The sequence below is a fragment of the Muscardinus avellanarius genome (assembly GCF_963383645.1).
Source record: "Muscardinus avellanarius genome assembly, chromosome: 14".
NCBI classification, from domain to species: domain Eukaryota; kingdom Metazoa; phylum Chordata; class Mammalia; order Rodentia; family Gliridae; genus Muscardinus; species Muscardinus avellanarius.
The window spans coordinates 58129950-58155701 of NC_137800.1; the positions used below are offsets into that span (position 1 = coordinate 58129950).

Consider the following 25752-nt stretch of genomic DNA (forward strand, 5'->3'; position numbering starts at 1 on the left):
CCTTGCTCATAGAAGCACAATTCACAATAGCCAAATTATGGAACCAAGCTATGTTTTTATCAACAGATGAATGAATTATAAAAGTATGAAAAATACATACAATGAAATTCTGCTCAGCAATAAAAAAAAATATGCCACTTTCTAGAAAGTGGAAGCACCTGGAAAGGATTATGTTATGTGAGATTAGTCAGTAATCTGGGTCAAAAGTTCTCTCTAATATGCCCAAGATAGGGAGTAATTTAAATTTAAATACCAAAGGACTCTACAGAATAAAAGAGAAACCTCAGTTGAGCCCAGGAGGGTGGCCTAAGGGAAAAGGAAGGAGAAGACTGAGGTTCATTAATAGAAATACTACCACTGACTACGTGTACCTATGTATACAATTTTATTACTCTGCATTGAAAAGGGGATAAATGGGGAGGTTGAAGGTGGGTCCATCAAGTGCTTTGTACATGTATGTCAACGTTCACATGACTTACTTTATCATGTGAGACTATAATGGACCAGTAGAAGCATATTAAAAGAATAAATCTTCATGGAAAAAATAAACAGAATCAAGGGCAAAAATTGTGTGATCATCTCAAATGATGAAGAAACCAGCTTTTGGTTTTGTTGATTTTCTGTATTGTTTTTTTATTCTCTATTTTTAAAAAATCTGCTCTAATTTTAATAATTTCCTGTCTTCTGCTGGCTTTGGGGTTCAATTTTTCCTGCTTTTCAAGGGCTTTGAAGTGTGTCGTTAGGTTATTTATTTGAAGATTTTCTATTTTTCTTATGTGAGCACTCAGTGCTATAAATTTTCCTCTTAATACTGTCTTCAAAGTGTCCCAGAGGTTTTGATATGTTGTATCTTTATTTTCATTTGTTTCTAGAAATTTCCTGATTTCACCTCTTACTTCTTCTATGACCCATTCTTCATTCTCAAGTGTGCTGTTCAGTCTCCACATATTTATGTTGTTTCTCTGTGTCTTCTTATAGTTGATTTCTACTTTTATTCCATTATGGTCTGAAATGACACAGGGAAGTATGTAACATTTTAAAACTTTTCTACTGCTCATTTTGTGTCCCAGGATGTGATCTATTTTGGAGAAAGTTCTGTGAGCAGCTGAAAAAAATGTAAACTCCGCTGTAGTTGGGTGAAATATTCTATATGTGTCCAACAGGTCCATTTGGTTAATGGTATTCTTTAGTTTGGAGGAATCTTTACTGACCCTTCGTCTGGAAGATCGGTCTAGTGTTGTGAGAGGTGTGTTGAAGTCTCCCAGTATTATTGTATTGGGATTTATGTGTGACTTCATGTATCAAAGAGTTTGATTTATGAAAGTAGCTGCACCTATGTTTGGGGCATATATGTTGATTATTGTTATTTCCTCTTGCTGGGTTATTCCGTTTACCAGTAAAATATGACCTTTTTTTTGTCTCTTCTAATAAGTTTGGGTTTGAAGTCTAACTTGTTTGATATCATAGTTGGTACTCCTGCCTGTCTTTGAGTTCCCTTAGCATGGGTTACCTTGCTCCAGCCCTTTACCTTGAGTTTGTTCCTATCTTTACTTGTAAGGTGTATTTCTTGTAAGCATAAGATGGATGGATTCTGGTTTTTAATCCGTTTTGCCACTTTATGTCTTTTTATTGGGGAGTTGAGGCCATTTATATTCAGTGTGATTATTGAGAGATAATTTTCAATTCCTAACATGTTAAGATTTTATTTCTGTTTGAGATATTGTTTATTCTTCTTTACATAGTTGTCTGCTGGATGGGAATTCTTGTTTATTTGGTTCTGGTGTGAATTACCTATTTCTTCTTTGTAGTTAATCTCTTTGAATATTTTCTCTAGCACTGGTTTTGAAGACATAAATTACTTCAGTATCTGTTTGTCATGGATGCTTCTTATTTCTCCATCTAATTTGATAGATAGTTTTGCTGTGAGAAAATTTTTGGCTGGAAATTGTTTTCTTTTAGAGTTTGGAATATGTTACTCCAAGCCCTCTGGCTTTCATGACTTGGTCTGGAAAGTCTGGAGTGATTCTAATTTGTTTGCTCCATTGCCGCAGTGCAGGCTAGTTTCTTTTCTGGTCTCTGGTTGCTCTTCTAGCCTTCTTTTTCTCTGTCCCTTGTATTTACAGTTTTTATTTCTCTGCTGATGGTGTTTTCTGGCTTTGAAAAGCACTGATTTTGTGCCAATAGAGATCGAGTGTTAGCATGACTCATAAAAGCTGCTTTACTCCGACAATGACCATTCTACCACCATCTGAATTTTATTCCACAATCTTCTCCTGACATTTGCAAGAGACTCCAAAAATTGGAGGATAGTCCTCAGACCCCTTAGAGGGAACTTAATAAACTGGTTTTAAAGGTCTTCCACAATAGACAGGAGAATCAAAAATTACAAAAAGCTAAAAGAGATCAGGTCACATGCTATATGCTAGCTGCAGCAATGCCAGTGCACCCAGGGGTTCCATCTCACAAAAAAGCCAGTCTTCCTGGTCCATGTTTCAATTGTGGCAAGGAAGGTCACTGGGCAAGTGCCTGCCCTAACCCATGTACTCCTCCTCTCAATCCATTCCTTCTTTGTGGTAAAATAGGACATTTGAAAGCAGATTGTACATTAAGAGACAGAGTTTCTTGATAGTACACAGTCTGAAATTGAACAAGTTTTGTACCACATTCAGATATGGCAGATTTCTTTGGCCTTGCTATGGATGATTGACAGGACACAGGCTCCAAGGCACCTGCCCCCGTTATTTCCCATTTGAAACTCTGGGTAACTATGACCATGTTGGGTAAGCTGGTCTGATATTTTTTTTGGATAATAGGGCTACTTATTTTATTTTATTTGTGTATGCTAGACCCCTCAAAGATTCCTCTTCTGTCTCTATTGTATAAATACCTGGTACCCACTCCATGCATAAGGATATTCCTCCTGTTTTTGTAATATTTGGACACCCTGTTTTCCCATATATTCTTTTTTTTAATTTTTAATTGGTGCACTGTATTCATACATCATAGTGGGATACATACTTTTGTAGACATACATGCACACATTGCCCAGTCAGCCCCCACCCGATCCCCACCCCATTCTCTCCCTATCCCTCCCTCCCATGCTTGGCTTAGTGGTTGACATCTAGTATTATAGCAATTTATCAAAAATTAAAAATGATAATCTCACATAACAGTTTCATTTGTCTGATACCAAGCTTTTGATGACTTAAAGATAACATTTCAATATTTCTTTTTGCTTTCTTTCTTACCAGAGAATCTATTTTTTCTATTTTTAGGTGAAACTATCATATATTTATATATTTATTTTTCAGAAAAAAAATCTATCCTAATATGGAATATGGACTCTAGGTACCCACAATGATCTTGAAAAAGAACAAAGCTAGAAGATGTATATTTTCTGATTTCAAACCATATAAAGCTACAATAATTGAAACAGTGTAGTACTATTCTAAAGGCAGATATATAAACCATTGGAGTTAAAAGCCTAGAGCTAAATTCTTCCCTATATTGTCAAGTTATTTTTGACAAGGTTTCCACGAACATTTGGTGGTGGGAATAATAATATTTTAACTAAATATTGTTGAAAAATAATAATTACATGGAAAAGAATAAAATTGGACCCTTACCTAATCCCATATACAAGTATTAACTCAAAATAGATAAAAGACCTAAATATAAATCTTAAGACTATAAACTTTTAGGAGAAAATCTGGGTCATAAAACCTCACAACATTGAAATTGGCAGTGATTTCTTGGTTATGATTTCAATGGCACAGGCAACAGAAGAGTATACAAACTCCCTAAAAAAAAAAAAAATATTGCGTATCCAAAGACAATGTAAACAGAGTTAACAGTTACTAATAGAATGGGATAAAATATTTCCAAATGCTATATCTGAAGGTATATTAATATTCCAACTAGAAATCCTAAAAATTAACAACAATAAAGGCAAACAATACCCTTTAGAGATAGGTAAAAGACTAACATAAATAATGAATCTCCACAGATAACCAATCTTAGTTGTCTGTTGGATGGAAACTCTTGTTTCTCTGGTTCTGGTGTGTGTTACCTATTTCTTCTTTGTAGTTAATCTCTTTGAGTATTTTCCCTAGTGCTGGTTTTGAAGACATAAATTCCTTGAGTTTCTGTTTGTCATGGAAGCTTCTTATTTCTCCATCTAATTTGATAGAAAGTTTTGCTGGGTAGGAAATTTTTGGCTGGAAGTTGTTTCCTTTCAGAGTTTGGAATATGTTACTCCAAGCCCTTCTGGCTCTCATGACTTGGTTTGGGAAGTCTGGAGTGATTCTAATTGGTTTGCCTCTGAATGTCACTTGTCCCTTTGTTTTTGTTGCCTTTAAGATTCTCTGCTTGGCTTCCACATTGGTCATTTTGACAATTATGTGGCGTGGGGATCCTCTTCTCCGATCCTGTCTAAAGGGAGTTCTATACGTTTCCTGGACCTGCGTATCGACCTCTTGCTCTATGTCTGGAAAATTTTCTGCTATTACTTCCTTGAAGAGATTGTTGATCCCTTTGGTTTCACTTTCTTTTCCCTCCTCTATTCCAATTATTCTTAGATTAGCTCTCTTAAAATGGGCCCATATTTCTTCAATATCAGATTCCTGCTGTCGGATATTTTTTTCTAGATTAGAAACTATGCGTTCATTTTTGGATTGCTCATCTTCTAAGAGCGAGATTCTGTTCTCCATGTGGTCTAATCGGTTGTTTGTGCTTTGAATTGAGGCCTTTACTTCATTAATTGCATCCTTTATCTCTTTTTGGCTCTCTCTGAGTTCTTTTTGAAGCACCTCTATTATTTCTACAGTTATTTTCCTGATTTGATCTTCTAGAAATCTCTGATTTTCTGTTTTATCGGGTTCTGATGTTGTGGGGTTGTGAGCATTCATTGCTCCAGTATTATTCCTCTTTTCCATGATTTCGGAAGTTTGTGCCTTCTCTGGGTTCTTCCCTTGGGTCACTATGACTTCACTTAAGGTGCTCTGGAACTCGAGTCAGTAGTATCTCAGACCCCACTACTCCTTTACTGGGTTGTATCACAGAGTCTCCGACCCAGAGAGTCGATAGAGGCTGCTTTAGACTGTGGGGGATGCCAGGTTGCACGATCTCCTATGGTGTGATATCACTGCCACTGCCCCTCTCCCACTGGGTCAAGTCCCAGTGAGTACAGTACTGGGATTTCTCCGCTGTGGCCCGCAATTTGACTCACTGTTCTTGAGTACGCAGATGTAGCTGTACTGAATTCGGTGAATTCGGTGCTGCTGCCGCCGGTGGCAATATGGCGCCGCTGCTACGCCCTTGGCTATGGGGCTGGCGTTTTTTTTCTTGGTTTTGATTTCCACTCTGAATCCCTGCAGCGTGTGCTGAGCTCAGCCACTGGGAGCTTTAGATGCCCTCTGCACCGAGAAATCCCGCCTGGCTGTTCCACAGAGGCTCCCCTCGGCTTGCTGTGGCCGTCCCGTGAATTCGCCGGTGCTGCCGGCAGTATGACGCTGCTGCCACGTCCTCAGGCATGAAGCCGCGTCCTCGGGCATGAGGATCTCCTCTTTGGCTCTGTTCTCAGTCCGCTTTCTCTCTGGAGCCTGGTGATTTTTTTTGTTTCTCTGGTGATGTTGTTTTCTGGCTTTGAAAGGCGCTGATTTTGTGGTAATGGAGATTTGTTGTTAGCGGGCCTCTTAAGCCCCGCTTTTCTCGGTCGCCATCTTCCCGGAAGTCTCCCCTTCCCATATATTCTTAAACATTCACTATTGCCACACACCCTAGGATGAGACAACCTCTCCAAATTTCAAGCCTCCCCACATTCCCCAGCAAGTTTATATTGTTTTGCCATCCAGATTTGCCTTCACACTTCCTTCTTCCCTTTCTTTCTAATATAAATCCTCAAGTTTGGAACACTTCTTGCCCATTTATTGTCACACACCACACTTCCACTACATCTAAAAGATCCTACTGATTTTTGCAACCAGGCACAGTATCCTCTCAGCCAAGCAACACCACAAGGCCTCAAACTGATTACCACTCAATTTCTGCAGGCCAGAGTCTTTCAACCAACCCAATCCCCCTACAACATCTCCACCCTGCCAACCCAAAAGACCAATGTATCATACGAATTGGTCCAGGACCTTTGTACCTACTCACCCCATAGTTCCAAATCCCTATGCCATCTTCTCTTATATTCCCCTCTCTTCATCCTATTTTTCAGTCCTTTAATGCCTTTGTCATTATCTCCTATGATCTAAGATGCCAAAATATTATTGCCTTTACCTGGACTGGTCCTAAATCCCACACTTCTTCCCAACTCACCTGGACAGTCCTTCCCCAAGGTTTTAGGGACAGCCTTCATTTGTTTGGACAATCCCTAACCTTAGATCTAGCTTACTTGGACCTACCTCCCACAACCTTACTCCAATATATAGATGAATTGCTCATCTGCAGCACTTCTTTTGATCTTTCATTACAACATACATCTTTCCTCTTCAATTTTCTCACTAGTAAAGAATATAAAATATTCCCTGAAGGTACAAGTATCACAAACAATCATCACATATATAGGTTTGTCCATTTCTCCAACCCACAAAGCCATCATCCCATAACCAAAGACACTCATTAGTTTAATTCCTGAACCCAACACAAAATGAATGTCCTCTTCCTCTTGGGATTAGCAGGATACTTTAGACTCCAGATTCCCAATTTTGGAGCTTTAGCAAAACCCCATGTTTGGTCCAGAGGGTCTGTAGAAGAACCCCTAGACCCAGACATTCTGATCTCTTCTTTTATGAAACTAAAGAAGTCACTCTTCTCTGTACCCACTTTGGGACTCTCTAACAATAAAACCTTTTCTCCTCAATTTCCATGCTACCCAGTACTTTGAACTTAGTGCTGGGTCAATGCTATGGTGGCTTTTTTCATGCTGTGGCATATCTATCAAAACAATTAGACACAGTCATTCAGGGACTGCCCTCTTGCCTACAGGTCCTTAGAGCAACTGCCCTCCTTGACTCAGAGACACAAACATATAGCAACATACAGCATGTATGTGGAACAATATGTGTGTGTGGGGGTGGGAATTGAATTGGGAATAAAATGAATTGGAGTTGTGAGAATCTAATTAGTTGACAAAAGTATGTAGAATTTGATAAAACTGTAACAATACAAAAATTGTGTGGGCCGCTAGAAATTTGTTAATATGAATTTATGTAATTCTTATCATAAAGATGCTCATTATTCTTCTTTCTTGTGATATCAAGTAACTCCCTACTGTGAAAGTCTTTTTATGACATAAATACTGCTGTTTGGTGAGTCATTATGGTATCAGTTCTCTTTTTGCCTATGTACTTTGCTGGACTGGGCTTAGGTGAAGTATGGGACAGATTTTGTCATCTATTTCAGAGCAAATTTTTATTTTCATTTTTGAATTTTAATATATCATGTGTCTTTGTATCCGTGTGTGTGTGTCTGATGACAAGACTGCTGTCCAGCTTCGTGGCTGTCTCCATTTGTAATTTGATCTGGCTTGAATTGTACCCCTTGCTATAGGCATCCTTGAAAGTTTACTGGGATGGGTAGTATATGCAAAATTCATTAGTTTATTCCCTGTTACACTTAGAAATAAATTGTTCCCTAAAGAGCTCATATATTAATATTCAGTGTTCATGTAGTTGATTCTTAAGGGTTGTAATTTTAGTAGTAAACCTGCTGTAATGGATTTACCTGGGTGTTACCCGGTGGGTTAGTAGGGTGTGGCTACAGGAGGTGGTCTCTGGCAGTTTGGCTTTGGGGATTATATAAGGTTCCTCCTGCCCTGATCGCTTTTTGCTTCTGACCTCTATGATATGAGAAGCACAGCCCAGGTTTTTCTCTCTCTTTCTGACTCCTGCCACCAGGCCCTGAGATCAAAGGTTCCCAACCTCACATGGATTGAACCTAAAACTAAGACAATAAATTTTCTTTCCTCCACGTTACATGGTCAGGTCCTTAGATTATGTTTGTAAAATGCTGACCAGAATATTTCTCATCCCTTTCTGGCTTTGGACAAGTTACAGGGTGTTTCTGCTTTTTGTCTGCTTCAAGTTGATCCAGATTCTCAATCTAGTCAGTCACATTTCTTATTAGTGGTACTGGGCTTCCTGGAAGCCCTTCTACCTCTGGGCTATACTCCCACACCTATTTTATTTTTGGAAACAAGGTCTCTTAAGCCAGCGCTGCTGGCTTCGAACCTGCACGATCCTCCTGTCTCAGCCTCCCAAGGGCGGGGATTACAAGCCTGCGCCACCACGCCCGGCTGAGATTGGAAGTTTTAAATGGGTCCTCACACTGTTGTAAGAAGACAAGATACAATGAAAGAAGAAATAATAAACTAGGCATTGTGACATGTGCCTGTAATCTCAGTACTTGGGGTGTCTTAGGATGAAAAAAGGTTTGAGAGCAGCTTCAGCAACTTAGTGAGACTATGAGACACCGAACAAGACCCCTTTTCAAGCAAAAACAAAACAAAACAACAACAAAAAGAGCCGGGAGTATAGCTCAGACGTAGAACACCCTGGGGTTCAATTCCTAGTAGAAAAACAATGAGAATAACAACAACAATAACAAGCTTTTAAAAACAAGACAACTCTGCAGTGATGTCAGATTATCTGCTCTCTGGGAAAATTCACACAAAATTTCTTTGCTCGATAACTCCCCATACTATACAATTTTATTTGTGGTATGGAGGATTGAAATCAGGGGTATTCTACCTCTGAGCCATACTCCCAGCTCTATATTATTTTTTATTTTGAAGCAGGGTCTCATTAAGTTGCTGGGGCTGACCTTATACCTGTTATTCTCTTGTCTCATCCTCCAAGTACTGGGATAGAAGGCATGAGTTCCCATGCCTGGCTCATTTTTTTATTTTTTTAAATATATGTTTTTTTCTCAATTCCATTTTAATAGTTTCTGTTGCTCTGTTTTCAAGTCATTACTGTTTTTTCCCTCAATGGCTTATGTGCTCTTAATGCTATTCAGTGTATTTTTTTTTTTTTTTTTTTTTTTGTAGTACTGGGGTTCCTGGAAACCCTTCTACCTCCGGGCTAAACTACCAGACCTATTTTTATACTTTTTATTTGGAAACAGGGTCTCTTAAGCCAGCACGGCTGGCTTCGAACCTGAGTGATACTCCTGTCTCCTCCTCCCAAGTGGGGATTACAAGCATGTGCCACCACGCCCGGTTTATACAGTGTATTTTTGATCTAAGAAATTTTAATTTTTTTGTGGTACTGGGGTTCCTGGAAACCCTTCTACCTCCGGGCTACACTCCCAGACCTATTTTATATATTTTTTTAAATTTGGAAACAGGATCTTTTAAGCCAGCAAGGCTGGCTTTGAACCAACGCCATCCTCCTGTCTCCGCTTCCCAAACTGGGGGATTACAAGTGTGCGCCACCATGCCTGGCGTTAGAAATTTTAGTTTTTAAATATTCAATTTGAGCTGGGCACGGTGGCACATGCTTGTAATCCTAGCGCTTTGGGAGGCTGAGACAGGAGGACTGCGCAGGTTCGAAGCCAGTCTCAGCTACTTAGATTCTCAGCAACTTAATAAGACTGTTTTCAAATAAAGTATAAAATAGGTCTGGGAGTATAGCTCGGAGGTAGAAAAGTTCCTGGGTTCCATGCCCAGTACCACCAAAAAAGAAAAAAAGAAAGAGAAAGAGAAAGAAAGAAAGAAAGAAAGAAAGAAAGAAAGAAAGAAAGAAAGAAAGAGGATTTGGGGTATGGCCTAGATGTAGAATGACTGTGGGTTCCATCCCCAGTACTATAAAAAATTCAGTTTGATATTTTTCTATATTCTCTAAAATATTAATACATTTAATTACTTTCCTTATTATTTGCTTTAAAAAAGCTCATAACGCAGGGCGTGATGGCGCACGCTTATAATCCTTGCACTTGGGAGGTGGAGACAGGAGGATCGAGCAGGTTTGAAGCCAGCCGAGCTGGCTTAAGAGACCCTGTTTCCAAAATAAAAAGTATAAAAAATAGGTCTGGGAGTGTAGCCCGAAGGTAGAACGGTTTCCAGGAACCCCAGTACCACCACCAAAAAAAAAAAATCTCATAAGAAATTCATTTAATACTACATTTTATCATTAGATACAGTATAATTTTAGCTATTATCATTAACTATAAGGCATTAAAAATTAAATAGCTTAAATTTTACTCACCACATGCAACTGTTATAAGAGATTAGCAATTCTTTTTCATTATTACACTGAAAGTAGAAAAATTTTAATTGAATAAGCAAGATTAATGTAGGCCTAGAAATATATGAATAACTCTGCCATGAGGACTAATTCACATTAGTCTCTAGGTCCAGGTATGGTAAGATACATAGCCAGATACACTGATATATATAGTAGATTCTTTACTGTACATTTAATTAATGCATAATCTATATAATATAGTAGATTCTTTACTGTGTTTGTGAGGAGGTCAGAGGCAATATATAAACCCACTCATTCCTGGTCCAGTTATGCAAAGGAACAAACTTTGATTATGAGTTTGACAAAATATGTACAATATGAAAATCTTAGCATGAATAAAAGTAAAAAGAAGAAAAAACTCAAAAATAGGAGACCAGTAATTTTAAAGTTTTACGACCTCTGGGAATTAATAAGTACCAAGGAAATAAATCTTTGAAACATGAGATAGGCCTAGAGGAGCAACATAATTAAGTGGACTTAATTTCACCTCTATCATTGTGCAATAATAACTTAAAAATTTCTAAATGTATGAATCTTATACAAGTACCAAAGGAACAGACGTATTTTTTTTTCTATACTCATGTGGGAGAGTCACTAGGATGATGAAGCTTGTTTTGGAGAGCATTTTAATACCTGAACATCGTAGGTATTAAAAATGTGTTAGAATATAAATTTTAATTTACATAAATTTGTGATAAGCAAATTCTGAGAAAATAGTAATCATTTTATTCTTCCATTTCTACTTTTTTTTGCAATAAAGGGGATAAAATTCAGAGAAATTCTACTCCTGAGCTATACTCCCAATTCTATTTTATTTTGAAACAATATCTCACTAAACTGCAGAGGTCCTTGCTACATTGCTGAGATTGAGGGTGGCCTAGAACTTGTTACCGCTTGTCTAAGCCTCCCATGTACTGAGATTATAGACACATGACACTGCACCTAGCAAATTTTTACTTGTTTTTCTTTCAAAACTATTTTATTTATTGATATTAAGTTGAATGTTATTTCCTTAAGCTTCTGTGACACAAGTATGTATTGTGTTTTGCCTTCTTATCCATCACTTGGAGAATTTGTTGCTACAGTTAGAAAATAGTTGTCAACAACTCCAGAAAGAGTATAGAAAAAACTGTTTAGAAGAGATGAATATTATAACAGCTGGACCTCTGGCACTTTGAAAGCTAGAAATATTTTACTTACTTTGCATGGGATAATGATGATACCTCAGAGGAACTGGGGCTTCCATTGACAAAAAGAGTCTTGGTTAATTTTTCTTGGCAAAAGCATCTATGCAGAAAAGCAGCCCTGGAAGCTATGAACTAAAAATTAAGCACTGAAGGCATCAAAAATATCTAATTGTAGAAGTTATTTTTAAGTTGTTTACAATAAGATATGTGAAATAAACATTATCCTGTGCATCACTAATACATTTATTTATTTATTTATTTATTTATTTATTTATTTATTTATTTATATTTTTGGTATCTTTATATTTTCTTTCCTTTTTTGTGGTACTGGGGGTAGAACCCAGGGGCTTTTCTACCTCTGGGATATATTCCCAGACCGATTTTTTTTAATACTTTATTTGGAAACAGGGTCTCACTAGGTAGCTGAGGAGCCTCACTAAGTAGCTGGGGCTGGCTTTGAACCCGAGCAATTCTCCTATCTCAGCCTCCCAAACCTGGGGATTACAAGCATGGGCCACCACACCTGGCCATATTTTCTTTTTTAAAATTGTTTATTGGTGCATTGTAGTCACACATCTTAATGGAGTATGGTGGAGGCATACGTGCATACATCACCCAATTAGCTCTTACTCCCTTTCCCTCCCTCTTTCTCCTGTTTTGCTTAGTGATTGACTTTGATATGTTTGTTAATGTACATTATAAATATTAGATAATTTTCCTAGTCTCCCTTCCCATCCCCTCCATTAGTTCGCCTTATTTGCTCATCTATTGCATCTCCTTCTTTGTCTAGAGTTCTTCCTATGACCCATTTTCTCCCTAGCTTTCCCATATTAGGGAGAGCATCTGATTTCTTATTTTTTGTGACTAACAAAGTTAGCGTAATGTATTCCAGTTCCACATATTTCCCTGTAAATGACATAATTTTGCTCTTATTTATGAGAATAAAATTCCATTGTGTACATGTCCCATAGTTTTCCAGTCATCTGTTGATGGACATCTTGGCTGATTTCATAGTTTGACAATTGCGATTGTGCAACTATGAACATAGATACACATGCATAAGTTTGGTAGTTTGATTTCCATTTTTTGGGTAGACACCCAGAAGTGGTATTGCTGAATTATATGGTAAGTTTGTTCCCATTCTTGTAAGGAACCTCCATACAGTTTTCCAAAGCGGTTGCACTGATTTGCAGTCCCACCAACAATGCATTAGAGTTCCCACTTCTCCACTTCCTGACCAGCATTTGTTGTTGTTTGTGTTTTGAATGATTGCCATACTAATTGGAGTTAGGTAAAATCTCAGGGTAGTTTTGATTTGCATCTCTGTGTTAATGATGTTGAGAATTTTTTTTCATGCATTTATTGGCCATTGGAATTTTTTCTTTCACGAAAATATATTTTTCTAGATGTTTATTATGTGTATTATCACATTGTAAATGGTTGCTGGTTTCTGTTTCAAGGTTAATATATGAAGACATCAGAACTCAATTATATAAACATAATTGTAATGAGTTTCTAGGAGGAGTTTTTATGTTAATTCCTTAGCTTTAATTGCTTTTGTGGCAGATTGTTAATCTTTGTGTTTCTAACTTTTTTCACAAACAATGCCCACATTTTATGCATAAAAAATTAAATTACTCAAATATATGATGCTTCAAAAGAAGAAAATATTTAGTTTTCTTCCTGTTCTTGAAATCAACTTAGGGGGAAATTATTAAAATTCAGAGCTTGAAAAACAAAAATTTAACTATAATAAGTTATTCATTCTTATGTTTTTTCTTCTAGATAAAACCAATTGGGGTACTTTGTAGGAAAGCAGTTGATGCAGAGTGTGATTTCAATGAATATTGCAATGGGACTGATGCATACTGTGTTCCTGACACATATGCACGCAATGGAGAATATTGTGATTCTGGTAATGCCTTCTGTTATCATGGAATTTGTCGGACTTTTGACAAACAGTGTCAAAAGTTAGTTGGGAGAGGTAATGACCATAATATTTTGCTTAGTTCCTTAAATATGGTTACTCCAAAGTATATTATTAAATTCTATAGGACAAAAATGTAAACAATTTATTATTGCATGTTATTGTGGTTTCCAGTGTAATTTTCCTTTGACATTGTCTGTCCCACAGTTTTGCATCTCAAAGCCTCAGGAGGCCTAGTAACTTCCAACACAGATATGAGTAAAGGATCTAACCTAAAATGTCTCCCCCCAAAAGCTTTAGTTACCCCAAAATTATCATGCCAATGTAATAAGGCTCCTATTATAGATACTTGATTTTTTAAAAAATTTAAAACTATAAGTAAACATATAAGTGAAGTATATGAGCATTGATGTATTTTCTAGTTTTAAAATTCAATATTTCTTAATTATTATTGGGACATGAGGGAAGAGGGATGAAGACTATGGAATTAGAATCAATGTTTTCTGAGTTGGTTAAAAGTATTAAACTTTAGATATAATTACTAATAAGAGTAAACTATTTTTGCAAAAGTAGGAAACTAAGAAAAAGTAAATAGTCAATAATAAATAGGGATACAGATTTACATTTTCCTAAAATACAGAATTTTCCTAATGTAGCCATTTACTTTATATTTAATTCAAAAGGAAGTTTATCAGTCTTAAAATTAAGAGAACTCTTTTTAATCTAACTCTACCTGCAACAACTTTTAATTCTGGGGAATTATAAATGGCCTTTAGTATCACATTATAATTTTTATATTGGCTCTATTATGTCTACAATATAATTTAAATTCTGTATTGTACTTTACTTAAGTTGCTCTTGTTGTCATTTTTAGCTTCTACAGGTGCTTCATTTCCCTGTTATGATGAAATGAACTCCAAAGCAGATAGATTTGGAAACTGTGGTCGTAGCTTTTGCTTATATCCGTATGTATTTAGAAAATTATGATTTATTTTGAAATTTAGGTTATAGATTGCTAACAGTACTTTGTACACATATTCTGTACACATGGCATATTTTGCCAAGGCTTCTTTGAGCTAAACTGTATTATTTACTGCCTACAATAATATGTGTTCAGTGCTCATAATGTTAAAGTAGCAGAAGTGATAAAAATAGTCCCCATTTATGTCTGCAAGGAGCTAGATGCTGTGTATAGCAGTCTCTATATAGTATATATTTATGATATAGATTATAAATATATATACATGCAGTCAATATGTACAATACCAATTGCTTTTGCCATTTGCCTATGAAAAACTCAAGGTTAATGACCATTGACTCAAATTTCAGCGGCTAATATAGGACTAAAAAGGGCTGCCAGATTATGACAAGTTTTCACTCACTAGTAAAACAAGAAGAGTCATATTGTTAGTTACTGTACTGAAAAAAATTTATTTAGAGAAAATAATTGCAACTTGAATTTAATTTAGTAAAACATTCTTTTAACTTAGCTGTCTGCTAAGTTAAATAAGAGTAAACCATATTGTCACATGAGGAAACATGGAGGGATATAGCTACTTACTTTCCTGACAATACATAATCTATGTTATTAACTAATGATATCAGTTACTTTTCATGTTTTAATAAATGATCAGTAAAATCATTTTCTCTTATGCTTCTAGTAATTTGCTATGTGGAAAATTAGTTTGTACATGGCCATACAAGAAAGCAGTAATAATTGCTAATTTATCTGTCGTTTACGCACATGTACGAGAAGAAACATGTTTATCTATGTTTGTACACAACCAGAGGATATTGAAGCCCTATTTGTCAACGTATGACACACATGAAGACAGAGATGAAACATTTGTAGAAGATGGCACCATTTGTGGTCCTGATATGGTAATTAGAACTAGAAGAATTAAATTTGTTTTAAGGATTAATTTTATGGCTATCCATTTTCCCCAAATTTTTTGTCATAAAATACACAAAGTAAAAACTCCCATCTTAACCACTTGAAATCTATAATTTAGTGATATTAAATACATTCATGGGCCGGGCGTGGTGGCACACGCTTGTAATCCCTGTGCTTGGGAGGCGGAGACAGAAGGATTGCGCTGGTTCGAAGCCACCCACACTGGCTTAAGAGACCCTGTTTCAAAAAAATATATATATATATATATATATATATATATATGTCTGGGAGTGTAGCCCAGAGGTAGAAGGGCTTCCAGGAACCCCAGTACCGCCAAAAAAAAAAAAATACATTCATGATGTTGTATAATCATCTCCACCATATGTCTCCATCACTACTTTCATTTTGTAAAACTGAAACTATATCCACTGAATTATAGCTCCCTAAATCTTAATCTCCCAAATACATTAAAATGATTCTGCATCCTATCTATATAAATTTCACTACTACAGGAGCCACACATTAATGTAATCCTTCAATATTTGTCTTATTGATTTATTTCATTTAGCATAGGTTATTGAGGTTGATGTATATAGTAGCATAAGTCAGAATTTCTTTTAAAAGCTGTGTAATATTTTATTGTATGTATGTACATTTTGTTTGCCCGCTAATTGGTTCATGTATATTTGGGATGATCATACATTTTACATAGAAAATAATGGTATTATGATCATTAGAATACGAATATTCAAGACCCTGCTTTGAGTTCATTTGGGTATATACCTAAAAGTGGAGTGGTTAGATAATATGGTAGTTCTAATTTTAGTTTTTTGAACAAACAGCCATATTGTTTTCCCAAGTGGTTGTACCAAATTTTCATCAGACTCTAGTTTTTTCACATTTTCACCAATACTTATTATTTTCTGTTCTTTTGACAGCAATTATTCTAATGTATATAAAATGGTATATCACTGTAGTGTTGCTATACATTTCCCTAATGATTAATGATGTAGAGCATCTTTTCATGTGCTCATTACTGATTGATATATATTATTTGGGGAAATACATCTTAAGTCTTTTGTTCATGTTTAATCATATTGAGATAATTTTTGTACAGCTTATTAGGCAAGGATCTCACCTCATTATTTTCATGTGAATATACAGTTTCCCTAGCACCATTTGTTAAAAACACTGTTTTTTATGGAATGGCTTTGGTATCCTTGTCAATAATCATATATTCAGATATACATTTTTAAGATTTTATGGAATTTCTATTATGTTTCTTTTTTTTAGTTTTAAAGAACCAAGTGGTTCTTTACTGTAGCTTTGTATTATGTTCTGAAATCAGGAAGTATGCATCCTTCAGGATTGTTCTTTTAACAATATTGTTTTGACTCTTTGAGGTCTCTTGAGTTTCCACATGAATTTTAATAATTATTTTTTATTTCTACAAAATATATCACTGGAATTTTGGTGGGAATTGCATCAGATTTATATATTACTTTGAATAGTATTGACATTTTAGCAGTATTAAATATTCAAATAAAAGAACACAAAATGTTTTTCCACTTATTTACATTTTTATTTTCTTTCAAAAGTATTTTATGGTTTTAATTGTCCAAGTTTTTTACATCATTTGCTAATTCCTAAGTAGATTTTGCTTTTTGGTGCTATCATGCACTAAATTTTATGCATAATTAGCTTCTCAGATAGTTCATTGTTAGCATATAAAAATAAAACTGATTTCTGTATTCTGCTAATTTTCTGAATCCATTTATTAGTTCTAATAGCTTTTTATTTTTTTAAAAAATATGACATCTAAGGTAGTATACATAAAAGATCCAGTCATCTGTAATCAGTGGTAGTTTTCCATTTTGATTTCCCATTTACATGCAGTTCATTCCTGTTGTTTTTTTTTTCTTCTAATTGCTCAAGCTAGAACTTCTAATATTATATTTAACAGATGTGAAAGTAGGCAACCTTTTCTCATTTCTGACTTTCAGGGAAAACCCTTAATGCCCTTTATAATTGAGTGTGATATACACTAAGATTTTTATGTGTGAATTTTACTATGTTTAAGCAATTGTCTTACATTTCTAGTTTATTGATTTTTTTTATTATGAAAAGATGGTAAATTTTGTTAAGTACCTCTTATTTATCAATGGAGGTGAGCCTTATCCCCCCAATTATTCTGATAATGGGACTTATATATAATTGGTTGCAATTTTTTATGTTGCATTTCAGAAATAAGTAAGATTTGGTTATGGTGTATCATGCTTTTAATATGCTGATAATTTTGGTTTGTTAGTATTTTTTGAGTCTTTTTGCATCAATTATTGTAACAAATACTGGTCTGTAGTTTTCTTTCTTTCTGGCTTTTGTATCAGAGTAATACTGTTCTTATAGAATGAGTCAGAAAATATTTTCTCATCTTCAAATTTTTAAAATGTTTGATAAGATTAGGTATTGCTCTAAAATATTAGGTGGAATTTGTGGAGCCAGGTTCAGAGATTACTTGGTAGAGAGATATTTGATTTTAATTTGTTCTCTTTACTGTTTATAAGTTTATTCGGAATATCTTCATATTTATTATACAGTCTTGCAAGTTTTATATTTCTAAAAATTTGTCTACTTCAATTTTATTATCCACTTTGTTGGCATACAGTTGTTGCTATACTTTTATAAACTTTTCTATTTCTGTACAATTGGTAGTATATTCTTTTATATCTGATTTCAGTATCTTAATTTTGAATTTATTTTTAGCACTTCCATTAAAAGTTTTGTCACTTTTTATGTATTTTCAAAGTTTTCAAAGGACCATATTTTGTTTTTATTAAAATTTCTATTGTTATTCTGCTACATATTTTACAGTTCTAATTTTTAGTCCTTTTTTTCTGAAAGCTTTGGATTTACCTTGCTGTTTTTTTCTTTAACAATTAAATTTAAAAATTTTGTTGTTGACTTAAGGGTTTTTTTTTTTTTTGGTACTTAAAATGAAACTAAGAGACTTCTATCTCCTAGCTATACCCCAACTTTTTTTTATTTAAATAGATTCCCATTAAGTTACTGAGGCTGGCCTTAAAACTGTGGTTCTTCTGTCTCAGCCTCCCAAGTACTGGATTAAAAATGTTCACCACCATGCCTGGATTCTTTCTTACTTTTAGTGTAAATATTATAGCTAATAAATTCCACTTCTAGCATTATTTCATAACTTTTGGTATGTTATACTTATTATCGTATTTCTTTCTATGTATATTCTTATTTTTATGATTTATTTTTGAACCATTGGTTGTTTAAGGATGTATGTTTAATTGCTACAGTTATGTAAACTTTAATGTTTTACTTCCATGGTTTTGTAAAACATTATTTGCTTTTTTGATTTACAAAAACTGTATATATTTCTCATATACAATGTCATGTTTTGAAATATGTAAATATTGTAGAATAATTAAATATAGGTAGTTTTGATATGATTCACCTTACATGCTCTTCATATATTGAATTACTTCATACAAATTGATGAGTTTAAGATGTTTTGAAATGATGAACGAAAATAAACTTAATTCATCTTAAATATTTTTTTGTTTTTTAAACTTGATATTGGTGCATTGTAATGATACACTGTACTAAGATTAAAAGTGATATATTCATATGTGCACACAACATGTATTGGTGTGTGTTCTCCACAGTCCACATCCCTCTCCCATCCCTCTCTTTTTGTACATGGTAATGAGATTGGTGGTGGTGGTCATGTAGGAACAGAACATTATTTTTTATGTTTTCTTCCTCAAGTCTCCTTCACTCACTCTAGTAATTTTCTTTCACTATTGTACAGGTCTTTTTCTTTATTTTCATGAAGTTTATTTCTTTATTTTCTTTCTGGCTTCCATATATGAGAGAAAAAAATATGGTCCTTGATTTACTGAGTTTGGCTAATGTCAGTTAGCTTTACATTTTCCAGTTCCAACTGTTTTCTTGAGAAATGACATAATTTTGTTCTTTATGGCTGAGTAAAACTTTATTGTGTGTAATACCACATTTTTAATTCATTTATCTGTTGACAGATGCCCAAGTTGTTTCCATAAATTGGTTACTGTAAATTGTGCTGCCTTGAATATGAGTACACATATTTCACTATAGTATTCTAACTTTATTTTTTTGAAAAGATACTGAGAAGTGGTATGGCTGAATCATATGGTGGATCCACTCTGGTCTTCTGAGAAACCACAATATTGATCTCCATAGTGATTGTCTTAATTTACAACTCCACCAATAATGTATAAGTGTTCCTTTTCACTTCAATTCTTGCCAGCACTTGCTTGTATTCTTGAAGGTTGCTATTCAAATTTTATTTAAATAGAGCGTCAGTTTAGTTTTTAATTTGCATTTTCTCATAGGTATATATATATATATATATATATATATATATACACAAATATACAAATATATGTATATATATACATATACTTATATATACATATATACATATACATATATATGTAAATATATACATATATACAAATATATGTAAACACATATAAATACATATTTTTGGCCATCTATCATTTTCTTTTTAGGAGTGTGTATTCAGCTAAATTTCCCATTTATTATTTGGGGGATTTTTGGTGTTGTTTTGAGTTATTTATATAATCTAGATTAATACTTAGAGAAGTAGGTGGCAAAATATTTTCCAAGTCTCTAGGTTCTCTCTTTACACTCTTGATTGTTTTCTTGGTTGTTTGAAAGATTTTTAATTGGATGACATCCCATTGTTAATTCCTAGTTTTACTCCCTGAGATTTAAGTGTTTTATTTATAGGTAGTGTCAGTACCTATATATTAGAGAGTTGGTCTCTTGTTTTCTCCTAGTACCTGCAAACTTTTTGGTATAATTTATGTGTCTTTAATCTATTTTGGTTGACTTTTATGCAGGAATTGAGATAGAGTTCTTGTTTTATTTTTCTACAAATAGATATCCACTTTTTCAACTACTACTTGAATATAACTGACAGGTTTGTCTGTGTATCTTCTACTTAAAAATATTTGTCTATAAGATAATTTTTATCCCAATAACTAAGCTGATTTTTTCCCTATAGTTTTGTAGTATAATTTAAAATAAGGTATTGTGATGCCTCTGGAATGGCTCTTATTGTTCAGAAATGCTTTTAGTTTTCTGGTTCTTTTTCCTTTTATATGAACTTTAGGATTAATTTTCTAGTTCTGTGAAAAATGACATTGGTATTTTGAAAAAGAGTGCATTGGATTTGTGTATTTCTTTTAGTATTATATATTTTTGACTATATTTATTCTGCCTACCCAAGAAAATGCAATGTATTTTTATCTCCTAGTGTCGTCTTCAATTTTTTTTGTGGTACTGGGGTTTGAAATCAGGGGCATTGTATCTCTGAGGTATATCCCCACCCCTATTTTTTTATTCTTTATTTTGAAATAGGGTCTTACTAAGTTGCAAAGGGCCTCATTAAACATCTTAGGCTGGCTGCACACTTGTGATCCTCCTGTCTCAGCTTCACAAATATTGAAATTATAGGGTAAATAACATTCAACAAAATAGTAGATATAAGTCAATGTTACAAGAAATAACAAACATCTTTCTATAGTAACAATAAATGTAAATGATCTCAACTGCCCAATACGAAGACAAAGATTTACAAAGTGTATTAAAAGTGAATTCTGACTATACTTTGTTTACAGAAAACTCACTTTACAATAAAACCTTAAAGGTGAAAGAATGAAATAAGATATTCTATGTAAATGAGGGCTGAAAGTAAACAGGAATAGCTAGTATTGAACATATTGAACAAAGAATACTTCTAGACAAATATTATAAGAAAAGTCAAAGAAAGTGACTTCACCGGGTAAAGGAACAATTCAACAGCATGTAATGATGGTAAATATTTATGCTCATGATATAGGTCCACATATTTACATTAAAAATAATGTGGAGGATTAAAGATGGCAGGAGAGAGGAAGACAGTGCAGTTTGCTTGCTCTGAGATATGGAACTCAATCAGTGGAAAAACTGCTTCTTGGCAAGGGAAGAAAAGCAGTCAGAACTCAAAAACAGGACAGTTGAAACATTGTTGAACTGGAGACAGGACAGAGTAGAAAACTGAAAAAAATTTTCTATGTTTTACCTGGTGAGCAGAGAGCAGAGATGATTGCCATCTAGTTAAGCCTGTATAGTAGTTGGCAGCTGCCAGAACCTGGTGTCTATCAGAGGCCAACTTTAGCAAAAAAGAAGCTAAATCTTGTTGAGCCAATGATCATAGAGAACCACTATCAAAAGTAATTTAATTCTTCTCTCCACACCTGAATACCTCAAAAACACAACTCCTTAAGTCTCCCAAACAAACCGCTCAGCAAACTTCTGCAGCTGAAGCTGAACTACTCTGGACAAGCCCTTCCTTCAGGAAACCCATTGACTATAATCTGCTTCATTAAAACCACTAGAAATCTCCAGACCAAGTAGCCAAGCCATCCAGCAAACTCCTGTACATGCAGCCTAACTCAGAGGGAATGAAGAAATATAGACAATTCGTGAGGGAACCAAATGGTGCTCCTTTAGACTATGATATTACAAAACATCCCAGAGGGAGCCTGCACAGCTACAGGGGCTTGCATGGTATTAAAGCTAATGACATACCTCAATGCCCTAAAAAACCAAAAACAGACCAATCCAACATTTAGTAGAATTCAAGAAATATTTAAGATCAAAGAAGATAAAAAGAACATCATTATCAAGAACAACAACAACAATAACAATAATAAAAATAATAACACCAAAGATGAACAAAGGAGCTCATTTTTTTAAAAAAATTAACAAATTGACAGAACACTAGCCAACCTAACCAAAAGAGAATCAATTTAAATTATTAAAATAAGAAAAGAAATGTAAACCCAGATAGTGTGGAAATTCAGAGCATCATCAGAAATTATTTTTAAAGTTTATACTGCAATAAACTGACCAATAGTAAACAAAGAGAAACAGCAATAAAAAGCATTCTATCAAAGAAAAGTCCAAGTCCACACAAATTCTACAAAACTTTTATAGAAGAAATAATCAAATACTTCACAAAGTATTTCATGAAATAAAGATAAAATCTCAAGGTATCACCTTCATATCAAAAGCAAATAAAGATCCCTCAAGAAAAGAAAATTACAGACTAATATCATTGATAAACATAGATTCAAAAATTCTACACATAGTACTAGTGATTTCTATTTTAAATTGTATGAAAATTGTACATCATGTCCAGGTTTTATTCTAGATATACAAAGATGGTTCAACATACTCAATTCAATTCATGTTATATCACATAAATAGAACTAGAAACAAAAATCACATGATCACTTCAGTAGAGGTTGAAAATGAATTCGATAAATTTCAACACCCATTTATGTTAAAATGCATAAAATCAAAATTGCAGGAACTAACCTCAATATCTTAAAGACAATAAACAATAAACTGAAAGTCAACATCATATTGATTGGGTGAAAAACTGCCAGAATTCTTTTTATAATCAGGAACAAGACAAGACTCTAGCTAGAGTAATAAAGCAAGAGAAGAAAATCAAAGACCTAAAAATAGGAAAATAATTGAAATTACATCTATTTACAGGTGACATGATCCTATACTTAGAAGACCCCAAAAACCTCAACCAAAAGACTTCTAGAGTTGATTTTAAAACTCCATAGTGGGATACCAAATTAATCTACAAAAATGATTAGCTTTTCTATATGCAATTATAAATCCATGGAGAAAGATTATGAAACAATTCCATTCACAATGACCACCAAAAAAATAAAAGGAGATAAATGATATGAACAATAAATATTATAAAACACTAAGGAAAAACATAGAAGATCATCTTAGAGGATGGAAAAACTTATGTTCTTGGATGGGCAGAAAAAATGTTACCAAAATGGCCATTCTTCCAAAAGTGCTCTACAGAGTCAATATAACCAGTATCAAAATAACAGTGCAATATTTCTGAGAGCCAGAAAAATAATTTCTAAATTTCAAGTAGAGAAACAAAAATCCCAGAATAGCCAAAGCAATTTTCAGAAATAACCACAGAGGAGGCATCACAATTCTTGACTTGAAATTATACTACAGTAATAGCTACAGTAATAAAAACAGCATGTTATAGCAAAACAAAACAAAACAAAACAAAACAACAGATGCATAAAGGTACAGAAACAAACCCACCGACTTTTATAGCCAAATATTTTCAACTAAGGTGCCAAAACACATTTGCCAGAGAAAAAATCATTTTCAACAAATGGTATTGGGAAAACTGTTTATCCATTTGTAGAAAATTTCCTACCTCTCACCCTTTACAAGAGTCAACTCATATAAATAAAATAGAAATAGAAATTAGACCAGAGACTTTGAAATTACTAGAAGAGGGCATAGAACTAACACTCCAACAGGTGTAAACTTCCTCAATGAGACCCCTCAAAATCAGGAAATTAGAAGTATTGTTTAATAGGATGACATTTAACTGCAAAGTTTCTGTTTCTCAATAGAAACCATCGAGAGTCTGAAGAAAAAGCATAGAATGGAAATATTTTTTTCAGGCATTTCTCTTACAGAGTATTCATCTCTAGAATGTACAAAGAACTTTGAAGACAAAAAACAAAATACCCCCTCATAACCCAATCAAGAAGTGTGCAATTGAACTAAATAGACATTTCACAAAAGAAGAAATGTAAATGACCATTTACAAGAATACAAACACCAATATATACTGGTAAGAATGAGGGGAAAAAGGAATTTTTTTTGGTGGTACTGGGGTTCCTGGAAACCCTTCTACTTTCGGACTACACTCCCAGACCTATTTTTTATACTTTTTATTTTGGAAACAGGGTCTCTTAAGCCAGAGCGACTAGCTTCGAACCTGCGTGATCCTCCTGTCTCGCCTCCCAAGCGCGGGGATTACAAGCATGAGCCACCATGCCCAGCCAAAAAAGGAAATCTTAAACACTGTTGGTGGGACTGCAAATTACTATAGCTTCTATGAGGATAAATGTAGATATTCTATAGAAAACTGGGAATGGACCACTGTATGATCCAGCTATACCACTCCTGGGTATCTTTACAAAGGGACTGAAATTAGGATATTATAGTAATACATGCACATTTGTGTTTATAATAGCACAATCTATAAAAATATAAAGTATTGAGCCAAGTTAGGTGTTCATCAGCAGATAAATTTACTACAAACTATGGAATATACAAACATTGAAAGTCTACTCAGAAATAAAGAACAGCAAAAGTATGTGATTTGCAGAAAATGGATGGACCTGGAGAACTTAATGTTAAGTGAGATTAGCCAAGAGTCAGATGCTCTCTAATATGCAGAAGTTAGAGAGTAATTGAGATTTAAAGTATTTTTAGATAATGGAGGATTAACTCCAGTAGAGCCAGAGAGGTGCTCTAGAGGAGTATGGAGAAACTGAGAATTAGTGAAGAAATTAGTTACATTGACATTATGTACATATCTGAAAATACCAATGCCAATCTCATTATCATGCATGGAAAAGAAGGAAAGGAGAAAAGAGCTGTGTGGAAGCTCATCAAGTGCTGTGCTTACACATGCCACTATCACTGTGAACTATATTATCATGTGAGACTACAATGTACCAGTAAGAATATTTTTAAAAAACCCACTATTTATAACTGTGACTCTAATGCCAATACAATACTGTAAAACTTCATGACACCTCTCTCAATAATAGATAGGCCATATATGCAAAAAAATTAGTAAAGCCTTATATATGTATACTTCACTATATATTGTTAAAAGCCAAACATTATTTTAAGCAGGGGGCATGAAAGCATGAATGAGGGCTATTTATTTATTTATTTATTTATTGCGGTTTTGGGGATGGAACCCAGGGGAATTTGACCTCTGAGATACACCCCCTGCCCTATTTTTTTTTTATTCTTTATTTTGAAACCAGGTCTCACTGAGTTGCAGAGGTCCCCACTAAGTAGCGAGGCTGTCTGTGAACCGCAATCCTCTGGTCTCAGCCTCCCAAATGCTGGGATTACAAGTGTGCACCACTACGCCTGGCTGAGGGTTTTTTAGACATTTAAAACTAAGAGGAACATTTATTTTAATTTGATGTGGATTATATGGAGTAGGACCTTGAATAATAGATATGATAGACATTTTTGTTGAAAGATAAGATTTATCACTTTAATTCTCATTTAGACCCTTTTTAAGAGACACATATAATGGAGTACAGGAGATTAAATCATTTTTTAAAGAATTGTTTGGAGACAGTTTACCAGGTAGAGGAGAAAAGGAATCATTTTTGCTTTTGGTTTTCCTACAGCCAATTAAATGGGATCCAAAAACTGTGCAGCAGCATAGGGCATCCTACACTAAGAAGCCTCCCACACTAAGAAGCCTCCTAGCAACCACAGAAAAGCCCTGTGTTTCTTGAAAATGTTTCACTCAAGCCC

At 34.4% G+C, this 25752-nt stretch overlaps 1 protein-coding gene across 1 annotated transcript in view; it reads left to right on the forward strand.

Annotated features, from left to right (window-relative positions):
• LOC308273165 (disintegrin and metalloproteinase domain-containing protein 5-like) overlaps positions 1-25752 on the forward strand; it is a gene marked incomplete at both ends in the record, with an annotated part of 239017 nt that overhangs the window by 187888 nt on the left and 25377 nt on the right. The window contains 3 exon segments of the mRNA XM_080710260.1: positions 13223-13421; positions 14239-14329; positions 15026-15245. Coding sequence (XP_080566386.1) covers positions 13223-13421; positions 14239-14329; positions 15026-15245 — 510 coding nt within the window.